This window comes from Salmo trutta, chromosome 9, assembly GCF_901001165.1.
Source record: "Salmo trutta chromosome 9, fSalTru1.1, whole genome shotgun sequence".
Taxonomy (NCBI): Eukaryota; Metazoa; Chordata; class Actinopteri; order Salmoniformes; family Salmonidae; genus Salmo; species Salmo trutta.
In genome coordinates, this window is record NC_042965.1 from 27,950,338 (window position 1) to 27,962,598 (window position 12,261).

Genomic DNA, 12,261 nt, shown 5'->3' on the forward strand with positions numbered 1-12,261 from the left:
GACCATGGTCATTATAAAGCCGTTCCTGCTCTTAATATTGTAGATGCTTGAAAGGTCATATTTTTGTGGGTGCTTATATTTGTCATATTAGCTATTTCACACATGTACAACACGTGTGTATGCAAGTGTGAATTGGAAATGTTTTTTTGCATATCCTAACTCTACCCGAGACACCCTTGGAAAGTGGGGTCACAACCAGGGTCTGCAATTATCAACAGTGACCCTGGAGCAATTAGGGTTAAAGGCAGGATGCCCTGCGTTGGCCGGGAATCGAACCCTGGTCAATAATAAGTTTGAATCCTTAGGGCAGTATTTTGTTTTCTCATAATTTAATTGTTGCAATGGCACAAATTGACTTATCTTTGTCTGGACCAATTGACAAATCTGTCTGCAAAACTATTTTGTTTTATAGCCTACACATTTTTTAAAAATATTATTTGGATAATTAAAACATAAAATGTCAAAATACTGATAGGTTGCTGAAAAAACCCCACCTACAAATAGCATATACACAGGAAAAATAATTAGATTTTGTTTCAGAAAAATAAATAAGGTTTGATTTAATAGAATGAGATGGATAGAATGTATTGATTGAGTATCAGATGTTGTTGCTATTGGCAAATGATTTGCTAGGTTGCTCAATAGCATGCCCAGTTGTCAGGGGGAAAGAATCTGTTCATACTATTCAGTTATTTGCCTACACACACACAATTAATGGCTTTGGCCTTTCCATGTGTGTGTTTACTTTTTGAAGTATGATCCTAGACATCTGCCAAATTACTGTGCAACTATGTGTGTGTTTAGCATGATTCCTCTATGCAACACACCATTGAATAATTCTGTAGTTCCAGGTGTGGATGCTGACATTTCAACTGTAGCCTATCAGTGCACGACCTAATGTTTAGACAGGTTCCTAGTCCTCTTTCTCACATATACACTGACTCAACACTGTCAACCAACTGGGTCAATCCGGCTTGAGAAAACAGAACAATGCAATCAATGAGGCAAGTTCTTTCCTGGCCCTATGATAGCACACAGGGATTTGAATGGAGAACTGGGAGAAAGATGCTTTATGAATTAAAAGTAAAGAATTTAATATTTATTTTACAGTTACAGAACAGTCATTCTGCTTCTTTATTGACTTTGAATTGTTGCAAGTCAGTGCCATGGTACAAGCTTCTCAGGGCTGCATCTCAAGATGGTTAAAAAATATTTTTTTCTGCTCAAAAACAATTAGGTGTTTGAACACCTATCCAATGAGCTCAACATGCAAATGTCTGGTCTATCTATGGAAGCTTGATTGACTATATAACATATGGCTTTTCTGAAAGCAAAAATAACAAAAAGTGCATCCAACACAAAAAAAAGAATCAATTCCAGTCCGATTATAATGAATCATCCATGTTTGAAGAGAAGGCCCTGGTAAGCTGTTTCCTCTGTAAGCTGGCTCACTGTCTGCGTCGCTCTACCACGCAGGCAAAAAGGTGCCCTCATGTAGAGCTATTGCTGTCAAAGTTCAGAGGTCAAGACACACCCCTGCTCGGTCTCAGAGGGCCAGTCTGTACTTCCTGCCAAGATACGTTTCCCTTAAATAAATACGGCAGTTTTTGTCTCTCTGAGGGAATGGGGTATCCAGCAACCGGGTGTGCCGCACAACCTCCCAATCTTCTAACCTCCTGACGTTGCATCAGCCATGAAGACAGAGTTGTGTTGTTGTCCCTCCACTCCTGCGTGTTTCCTTTTCCACAGCGCTAGCTAGCTAGTAGCCGGAGCCCAGGTGTGTGGGCCGTGGCTGCCGGCTACAGCTATACAGTCATTATCTGGGACCGTAGTCATAGTTAGCGGGGGCACTAGTTGTGGAGTACATGTTAGCTGTGGCTGGGTTCATGTGGTGGTGGTACGTGTGTCCTCTGATGCCGGGTAAGGGGTAGGGCGACGGCCGGGTCTTAGCCCCCAGGTAGTGTTCGTAGGATGTGGGGTACTTGTAGGGGTGGTGGTGCAGGGTGTCTTGAGCCAGTGGGTGGCCTTCTGGGATGCGCAGGTCGTTGGGAGGGCTTGGCCGGCCACTGGTGAGGGGGACGGCGTGGAGGCCTCCTTGGACGGGGAGGGCGGGGCTGAGGACACGTGACATCAGCTGGTGGGCGGGGTCAGCGTGTATCGGCGTGCCATTGGGGTCCCGGTCGTAGTCCCGCCTATTGTCCTCTAAAGTCAACAACATACAAAAGCAGACAGTCAGAGATAGGCTGACTGTAAAGTAGGCACATTAGCCAAGCATTAGCATAACAAAGGCATTTTTATAGTTGTGCAATCTACATGGTGAAAGCTACATTTACTGTAGGTGATATCTGTTCAATATTTTATATGGATATTAACTTATGAAATAACATTTACTCGCATTTCAGTTATAGCATTGCTAAATTGAGATTAAATATGTACTTTGTTCTAAAAGATAACAATTCCTGGATTCAATAACTCTCAGTGAAAGTAATGAACTATATTCCTCATCTGAGACAAAGGGAGGGCTACAGACCTTTCTCTGAGCCGTTCTGAAGTGGGGGAGAAGACATTGGATTCCTTGTTCTGGCAAAGGCACTCATAATTGGCAGAGAGCCTGGCCTGTGATTCCTGGGCCTGGAGCAGAGAGAATGGATTTAGTTACACTGACTGTACCTACTCTTTTAATGTGTGTCAAAAATACACATTTCTTAATTATGTAATAAGGTAGAGAAGGCAGATAACAGAGCCACAAGACATAACATGAGTAAATCACATTTAAATATTTTTGTGTCACATTTGCTGTAAATAGGCTATTACATATTTCTTATTCACTGGTTCCATTCAGACAATTTGAAGCACTTTTGTAAAACTGTATCCAGTTCATTGTCATTGATGAATGGAGTAAATTGAGTTTAAAAGTGTGTGTTCTCTCACCAGTCCTCCGGATCACAGTCCCTGAAGCCTTTTGCGAAAGGATTACTGGCGATTTTTAGCTGCGTTATCTACAAGGAAAAGGACAAAGTCAAGTAAACATTCATGTCAAAGTGGAAAGTCCAACAGAACAACACATCATTACGTGACATATACACGCTTGTTCCAGGCTTTTGGGTTTAAGCTATGATTAAACATGTGAACGTGTAATATTCATGAAATACATAGTAGCCCAGGCCTCCTATACTCTACACGAAAAAATAGAGTGGAACGTGTTTCTGATTATGGCGAGATAGATCTACTAACTAGTGAGGCTCAAAGCGTTTACCGTTACGTTGACATGAAGAACGACGCTATAGCGACCCCTTTCTCCTTTTATCGAAACGTAGCTTATGCCAGTATATTATAACCAACATAAAGGTGGGCATTTATCAACATACAAATAGAAAACGTAGTTTTGATAATTGCCTACAGTTTAACAAGTGATGTATTGTGACCTTGACACTGAATTGAAATGTCAGCTGAACATGTCATTTTTAATATTTGACGAGACCAATAGTTTGGCACATCCGTGAATGACGTTATGTGGTCATGAATTTCCGGAATGAGTTGAACAACAAACTTAAAGCCCCTCGGTGCGCGTTGGAGACCCGTTAGAGACCGAGAGGTCAAACAGATAACACAGAGCAGGAAAGACAGAGGAAAACAGAGAGTAACTGGACAGCTGTGCAGGGGCATCAGTGCACACAGACAACTTTCAGGCGCCAAAATATCATGGAATCGAATTATGTTCAGCTATTTGATACAATACAAATATTTGTAAAAATTAACGGGGATCAAAGCAAGAATCAGTTGCTCCATAAAAGGAATGATGCAACGTCAAATAGCTCTTTTTACATTTAATCCTTAATGTGTTTCACATAAATGTAGATTTTTTTTTGAACGTTTTTGAATGTAGCCTAATTTTGTCATAGTGCATTATAGTCGGGTTTACTAGCAGTAGGCCTATATGGTGTTCATTTGTGCCCTGTTGGAAATATGTTATGGTCAAATCATGCACACATGAATAAAAACATCTAGGATTCGTTTGTCAATCGAATTATTTTTCATGCAAATTATTAGGCTATTACTTACTATGCTAATACTATGAGTTTTACGTCATTATTCTAAATAGAGGCAAACAGGCTGGGTCCACGTATATCATGCTGTTTTAGGCCTGCTGTTTTATAGTTTGCCTTATTCAGTTATACTTTTTAAATAGTCCCATGGTGCAAAAACACTGCATAAAGTTCATGAGTTTGTGGAAAAAACAACAACACACTACAACAAGCATCTATTATCATGCTGTGATTTTATCATATAGGCCTAATGTGTGTTATTATATCTGCATAGCATGTAAAGGGACAGATCCATACCCTGTGGTTCTGGTACGCTGTGACCGCCGTGAACCGTGTTTCCTCAAAAACAAAGGTCTTATAATTCTCCTCCGCATACTTCTCACTGTCTTTGCGTGGGTCCACGTAGACGACGTGGAATCTCGGTTGGTATCTGTGCATGGAGTTCAGTATGATCTGCAGCGGGAGCGAAGAAAATGTTAGGCCTATTGGAACAAAACTGACTTATAACATGAACTCAAAAAGCTCAATGGACATTTTGTCGATTGCGATGTCTCTAAAAGAAAATGTGTTTTCATAATCCTCTGATGGCTAATCAACGCAGGGGTTAGTTCATAAGCACAATCATCTTGAAAGTCAACACATTTTACGCACTAAACATTTTACGCACGGTGAAATTGATCAAATTATGCATGGATTAAAATGATGTAAAATCAATAAAAAATAATAAGACATAATTTCCCAGATCTATTCAACAGGAATGAGTAACCTGGAAAAAGTATAGGTGTAGTTAAAGGAATTTTTAAAAAGTAACTCTGCCCGTGGAAACATTTTGGCACACAAGACAAACGAATGTGCAGGTGCTTTATAAATCTAAATATTGTACTCTCTTTCAAGTAATTTTAAAGCAGATGCAAGCAGTGCAAATAAATACGTTTTTTGTAAACTAAGGTCTTCGTTACAATACTTACATGTCCATTGTCATCCAGTAAATTGTTAGTGAGTTTTAGTTTATCGAATGAAACTATCTGCTTCATCCACTGTGCGCCCTTGGCGGGAGAGTCCGGGTGGTAGTGAACTCTCCCGGGAGTAGCAGGGTCAGCTTTACCCGCCACCAGCCAGGAGGAGCTGTGAAAAGCATACCTACGACAGGAAGAAAGGAGCAACATTTTAATTGAGGTTTCATAGGCCTACATTCTGTTTTTCAATTGAATTCCTTGTCTCGGGCCTATACTTTGAGTTGGATACACGCTCATTGGAACATATGCCATAGCCTATACATTCACTGCAGCGAAAGTAGACTGGCAAAATATTTCCCCCAAAAAGTATAGATTTTTATCTTGTTCATTTGGTAAATAAAATGTACCTGTATCGTTTGTCGTCGACTGGTAGGAAATCCATTAGCAACATGTAGTCTGACATAGGATCCATTCCAAATATTTTCACTTGAAATGTTGGAAACATTCGCCTGACAGAAGAAAACACATGATACATTTACATCGGTTTTCTTTGACTTGGCTCTATCATTGTCTATGGGTTCATCTGCAAGTGTTTGTCGCTGGGGTTTACTTGCATGGGATTTGGGAGATTGGCAAATCCCCGTCAGAATTTTTTTTTAATGTTGTGATATACTTCGTGATATTATTTTAGAATACAACATTTAGCCTTTTTTCAACCGTCGAAAACATTATCTCACGCGCAGCCACAAGAATAGTATTGTTATAGGGAATGCATTTTGCATTAGGCCTATATTTTGTTGCTGTAGGCCTCTTATGTTATGACGCCTTCCAAGGAAGGAGGCCCAGGATTTTAGTTTTTGTGTATGATGTGATTCAATGCATGAATTAACAATGTTAGACTATGGTTACATTTTTGCTTATAGCAAATTACACTTAGCTTTATTTAACACTGTACAGTGGCTTGCGAAAGTATTCACCCCTTCACATGTTTCCTATTTTGTTGCCTTATCACCTGGAATTCAAATGTATTTTGGGGGGGTTTGTATCATTTGACTTACACAGCATGCCTACCACTTTGAAGATGCAACATCTTTTTTATTGCGAAGCAAACAAGAAGTAAGACAAAAAAACACAAAACTTGAGCGTGCATAACTATTCACCCCCCCAAAGCCAATACTTTGTAGCCACCTTTTGCAGCAATTACAGCTGTGCAAGTCTCTTGGGTTATGTCTCTATAAGCTAGGCACATCTAGCCACTGGGATTTTTTGCCCATTCTTCAAGGCAAAACTGCTCCAGCTTCTTCAAGTTGGATGGGTTCCACTGGTATACAGCAATCTTTAAGTCATACCACAGATTCTCAATTGGATTGAGGTCTGGGCTTTGACTAAGCCATTCCAAGACATTTAACTGTTTCCCCTTAAACCACTTGAGTGTTGCTTTAGCAGTATGGTTAAGGTCATTGTCCTGCTGGAAGGTGAACCTCCATCCCAGTCTCAAATCTATGGAAGACTGAAACAGGTTTCCCTCAAGAATTTCCCTGTATTTATCGCCATGCATCATTCCTTCAATTCCGACCAGTTTCCTAGTCCCTGCCGATGAAAACATCCCCACAGCTTGATGCTGTCACCACCATGCTTCACTGTGGGGATGGTGTTCTCGGGGTGATGAGAGGTGTTGGGTTTTCCCCAGACATAGTGTTTTCATTGATGGCCAAAAAGCTAAATTTCTGTCTCATCTGACCAGAGTACCTCGTTCCATATGTTTGGGGAGTCTCCCACATGCTTTTTGGCGAACACCAAACCTGTTTGCTTATTTTTTTCTTTAAGCAATGGATTTTTTTCTGGCCACTCTTCCGTAAAGCCCAGCTCTGTGGAGTGTATGGCTTAGTGGTCCTGTGGACAGATACTCCAATCTCCGCTGTGGAGCTTAGTAGCTCCTTCAGGGTTATCTTTGGTGTCTTTGTTGCCTCTCTGATTAATGCCCTCCTTGCCTGGTCTGTGAGTTTTGTTGGGTGGCCCTCTCTTGGCAGAGTTGTTGTGGTGCCATATTCTTTCCATTTTTTAATAATGGATTTAATGGTGCTCTGTGGGATGTTCAAAGTTTCAGATATTTTTTTAGAACCCAACCCTGATCTGTACCTCGCCACAACTTTGTCCCTGACCTGTTTGGAGAGCTCCTTGGTCTTCATGGTGCCGCTTGCATGGTGGTGCCCCTTGCTTGGTAGTGTTGTAGACTCTGGGGCCTTTCAGAACAGGTGTATATATAGTGAGATCATGTGACAGCTCATGTGATCATATTTAACTAATTATGTGACTTCTGAAGGTAATTGGTTGCACCAGATCTTATTTAGGGGCCTCATAGCAAAGGGTGTGAATACATATGCACTCACCACTTTTCCATTTTTCATTTTTAATACTTTTTTGAAACAAGTTATTTTTTTGTTTTACTTCACCAATTTGGACTATTTTGTGTATGTCCATTACATGAAATCCCCTCCAAAAATCAATTTAAATTACAGGTTGTAATGCAACAAAATAGGAAAAACGCCAAGGGGGATGAATACTTTTGCATTTCACTTGCATTTCTCTTTTGCCATTTGATGAATTCTAATCACACACACACGTTGTTGCATCAAGGGACAGTTATTTTTCTTCACCCTATCTTTCATAAATTGGCCTACTCTCTCTTTCTCTCTCCCCTCATGCACACACTTGCAGACGGGGTGGGGTGTCTCATATACCGTAAAACGTTTTATTGTATGTGAAGTAATCCGCCAAACCAGTGAAAGTGATCCTAAAATCCTTGCTCAATTAACTTCAGTGTCTATTCAAGGCTGCAGTTGTGAATAGGTGAGGCTAAAGTAGCTTTTAAAGTGCTCTCCCTCAGATCCTGTGTTGCTCAGTGTCTCTGGAATGACGGATGTTGTTCTGCTGTCACCCTATAACACAGAGCAGGTCAACTGAGCATTCGTAAATGCCATCTCTTACCTCAAATCCTAAAATAAATATTTAATAATAGTTATTCATAGTATGGCAAGTGGGCTTAAATTGTCCAGTAACAAATGCCTACGGCATTGCATAAATAATGCCTATAGTCATATAGCGAAATTCACTGTTTTTTGACTGCTATTAATATTTATGCTATCAAATGCTATCAAATATTGTTTTATTGCTCTGTTGCCTACGAGACAGCATGTAAATATCAAGGTCATATTGTGCAGAGAAAGACATAGGCCTGTGATTTTACTAATACGTGGATTGTTTACAGTAGCACGTTATTTTAATGCAAAACTTGCGCAAAACTTAGCATTTTGAGAGGGTATTAAAAGGAAAGGGGCGCATAACCGTAACAGTCGAATAAATAGCTATAGCTCAAAAGTTGGATATTCGTCAAATCCTTCATGATTGATGTATTGTAAGAGGCCCGAAGTGTGATTACTAAAGTCCGATTTGGAAATATTTGGCTGTTTTCGCTGCATAACATTTAGAAGTTGTTCCTTTGCAGGTTTAGGAGAAGTGACTGCTAAATGCTCACTTTTGTTCATTAAACTGGTAGCATAGCTAGCATACAGAAATCGGTGGTGGTAAGTCAGTCGTTTTAACTGTAATACAGTTGATTGGTGATGATGGGGTTGGCATCCATACAAGCATTACTACCTCGAGTTCCATTGACATCTGTACCGCATCTATGCCATTGCCCGAAAAATGCGAATTCTGGAACGTTCTTTATAGTTCTCTATCTGTTTAAACAAAATGCCTTAGCTATGGTGTTATTACTCTGTATAAGATAGGAAAGCACAAGTTGAACCTTTGTGAGGTGGGCCTTTATGTCAAGGAAAGCATGACTCACACAGGGGAAAACAGAAGGGCCTTTAAGCATACAACTATCCCCTAAAAACGCATGCGTAAAATATTGGATGAATATCAACGCCCTTTCGAATACCGTCATTTTATTCAGTCAGAAATAATACGTTTTCTCTGCCCATACGTGTAGGCCGTTTTAAAGGTTTGCGGTGAAATAGCCTACTCTTCATTGTATCCACTACTCCAAATTAAATTAAAATGCTTATTTTCAGAGAATGTTTAACATACAAACTGCAGGCACAATATTTGATTCGGTTACAGTCTGACTAGAAATGATATTTAACACAACAGGATATTCCTTTAATAGGCCTAGTTTTTTAGTGAATATTTTATCTAAATATTATACTAAAATAGCATGAGCTAAGAGATGTTTTCAATAGATCGATAAGCTTGTATATTGCTGCGTAATTTCTATTGCAACATCACACCAACATCAATTTGTAATTGAGTAAATACACACCAACTTTAAATATTTTCTCCCAACGTATCTCATGATTTAGGCCTAATTTGTGTGTGTAAGCTCTCATGGCATACATTTGAAATAGGAACCTAAATATTTGTTCATAACATGAGCTTATATCTGGAAGCCCAATACACCCTAACCCAGTGAAGCCTGCATGTCTCATGGTGTAACTTCCACTCACCTTCCAGCCTTGGTAACGATCATCTCCGTTCCCAGATGATTAAATTCATCCCATAAAGCTTTCATCTCCAACTGAACGTTAATGTTGGCCACCTTAGGATTCTTTTTCACCAGAGACTTGCTGTTCGGTGTGGAACTGGGGGACGACGAGGAACAGTTGGAAGACCCGGTGTCGCTCTGCTGGGCCTGTGCGGGGTTCGACCCCGAGTAGTTGTAGCTGTGTTGAGCGGCCGGGCATGGCTCAAAGTGGTTTTCATGTTGGCTGTAGGGGTCCCCGGGAGACGGAGAGAGATGGTAACTCCCCGGTGCGTTGAGGCTGCTTAGGCTGCTGGTCGTGAAGGCTGCAACATCGCAAAAATGGGACAGCTGCGTCAGCCACGGACTGGATATTGCTGAAATCATTCCAAAAGCTGGATTTTACTATATGCTTTGCACACTGAAAGTAGATGTAGTCTTAAGTTATTTTTTTCAAAGTCAAACAGCCTTTATAGATTTTCGAATAGTTTTAAAATAGTTTCCGTTTCGTGCGTCTATTAGTATTTTCTGCGTCCATGAATCCTCGCTGTTGCATCCAATGCTGTAATAAACTACAGCCTAAATCCTAAAACGCCTGTTGCCTTTAGTGAATTCGCTTGCAACGTTTCTCGCAAAACGTTAAATAGTGAGGGGAAAAAAACCATTTAGAACTTTTATTTTGCTGCGTCCCTAATTATAATTCTCAATCCTGACCAAAAATGTTTTTGTAGAACTAAAACCCTGTGCATACACGTAAATTGTTTTTTCGAGGGATTGTGTTCAAAAGTATTCCAGGCGGCCTCCGCTCTGCTGCGCTACTGCGGTATGCTAGACTGCAATCCAGACTTCTCTCTTATCTCTCTACAGGGCCTCCCCTTCACGATAAAACCGGTTCTTATTTCTATTTAGATAAGGAACTGCAGGTAATGTGCCTTTCCTCGCCTTGGGACGAGACTGATTGACAGTGAAGTGCGCCCCTTTTAATGGGCTTTCCGGCACCCATTTACTTTTGGATAAGGGTATCGCCCACATCGTCCTCCTGTAACAATAGACGGGTAGCTGGCACAGTGAAGGGTAAACTTTTTTTACGAGGTAAACAAACACGTATATGCAGGATCAAACAAACGCAACATTATTTTGGGGTTAATGTATCTTGAATTATTATTATATGCCAAACGGAACTGGGATAAGGTACCCAATTCTACTGTGTTGGATATAGGCCTATTGTCAACTGTTTTTACCATTAATATGCACTGGTGACCCATGAACCCCCGCCCCTAAATTCTCATTCCTTATTTTCAAAATGTGTTCTCGTTCTCTTCTCTGATGGTAGTAGCTTATGTAAGAACTGAAATCACTATTTTGACAAGCTTCTGCAGTTCTGTAATGATATCATTCGCCTATGAACACTGTTTTTTCCGAAGTTATGATTAGTTTAAGTTATGAATAACTTCCTATTGTCATATGCATCATATTTTTCGCGGAATTGTCCTATAGTATATACTGGATGTGACTTTTCGGGAATATTTTTACATGAACTTACCTTTAAATTGTAGCCTAGTCTAGCATCAACATTGCTTTATTGATAGAGTTACACTAACTCAAACATCTGGATGCTCAGTTTTAGTATATTGCCGGAACAAGATCACATCTGTATGCAACAACAACATAAACAACAACAACCTGAGATGAGCAACAAACAAACTTGAAGCAAGCAAATATTCACAAGGTTATTGTCAAGACCGCGCTCGTACCTTCCATTTCTCTGGTGACAGTGCTGTAGTGCATTTTAAACGAAGTGTAACAGTTGTGCTGGTTTTGCTTGTCCAGGCCAGTGCGGTGTTTATCAAATGTTGCGTTTCCTGCTTGCTCCGCAGCTGAAATCAGAGAGGCTATACTGAAAGCATTTGCTTTTGGAGAGAGGGGACCGCTGTCGTCCATAGGCGAGAAATCAGGTCGTGAAATCCGTCTCTCCTCTGCTTCCTTTACGCCCTATTCCAGAAAACAGTAGGCTAGACACAATGCGCAGGAACATACGCTGCAATAGTTTTACATTTCTCCTCTAACATTCGTTGATATTCAGTGTCCCTTTGGCGAAGTAGTTTAGGTAACTCCGCTGTTTTTAAAGCAAAGTATTTCCACTGAATCTTTTTGAAGATATGGTCAACATTTAAAACTTTTCCCTTGCACGAATTCAATTGATATGCCCAAACACGTCCACTTGTATCAAAACCTCGTTCATCCGCAGAGCTCTTCCCTTCTCCCCCATTCGGCGGCTGGGTGATGTCATAAGAGTTCGCTAGTCTGCCTTGAGGAGAAGCTACCGCAGAGAGAGAGAATGTCAAAAGTGAGAGCTACACGCCTCTCTTGCAGGGCTCGAAAAAAAGTGTGCACGTTTTGACTGGATGTTTTATTTGAATAAGATCTGGTCAATCATGTGCCAAATTTGAATCCACTTTGGGGAAAAAGTAGAACGTCATTGCGGATGTCCGGCTTGAAAGTGCTGCAATTTTACAGTAAATTATATTATTGGGTCCTTTGGTTGTGCAATGATAGCGCGCGTAATTTCCAAATACATTGGGCATGGGGGCCGTTGTTGTCCTGAGCTTCTTTGTCAAATGAACTAGGCATTGTTGTTGCGTCTATTCTTATGGAGGTAGGATTAATGTATAAATTTATGGTTATGGGGTTCCCATAATTTCCCAATTGTATGTATTGCCTAATTGGTGCAATGGCT

The 12,261-nt window shown here is 40.5% G+C and overlaps 1 protein-coding gene across 2 annotated transcripts; it reads right to left on the reverse strand.

The window, feature by feature from the left end:
- Window positions 1–1,073: 1,073 nt before the first annotated feature.
- LOC115200346 (T-box transcription factor TBX1) lies at window positions 1,074–11,940 on the reverse strand. 2 transcript variants are annotated; one of them, XM_029763334.1, is made up of 8 exons: window positions 11,279–11,933; window positions 9,511–9,901; window positions 5,410–5,511; window positions 5,015–5,186; window positions 4,344–4,499; window positions 2,932–2,999; window positions 2,531–2,631; window positions 1,074–2,202 (listed from the first exon to the last, which is right to left on the reverse strand). In XM_029763334.1, the coding sequence occupies exons 1-8, from the start codon at window positions 11,463–11,465 to the stop codon at window positions 1,817–1,819; spliced, it is 1,563 nt and encodes a 520-aa protein (XP_029619194.1). In that variant the 5' UTR covers window positions 11,466–11,933; the 3' UTR covers window positions 1,074–1,816. The 2 variants fall into 2 exon arrangements, with proteins under 2 accessions (XP_029619194.1, XP_029619195.1); XM_029763335.1 differs by having other exon boundaries at window positions 1,817–2,202; window positions 9,511–9,850; window positions 11,279–11,940.
- Window positions 11,941–12,261: the final 321 nt, after the last annotated feature.

Bases quoted from the DNA above. Each gene is read 5' to 3' on its own strand.
- LOC115200346 (XM_029763334.1), bottom strand. From the start codon at position 11,465: ATGGACGACAGCGGTCCCCTCTCTCCAAAAGCAAATGCTTTCAGTATA. The intron at 9,902-11,278 runs GTACGAGCGCGG...GAATGATTTCAG, and splicing joins TGTCACCAGAGAAATGGAAG to CAATATCCAGTCCGTGGCTG. The intron at 4,500-5,014 runs GTAAGTATTGTA...CTCCCGCTGCAG, and splicing joins TACTGGATGACAATGGACAT to ATCATACTGAACTCCATGCA.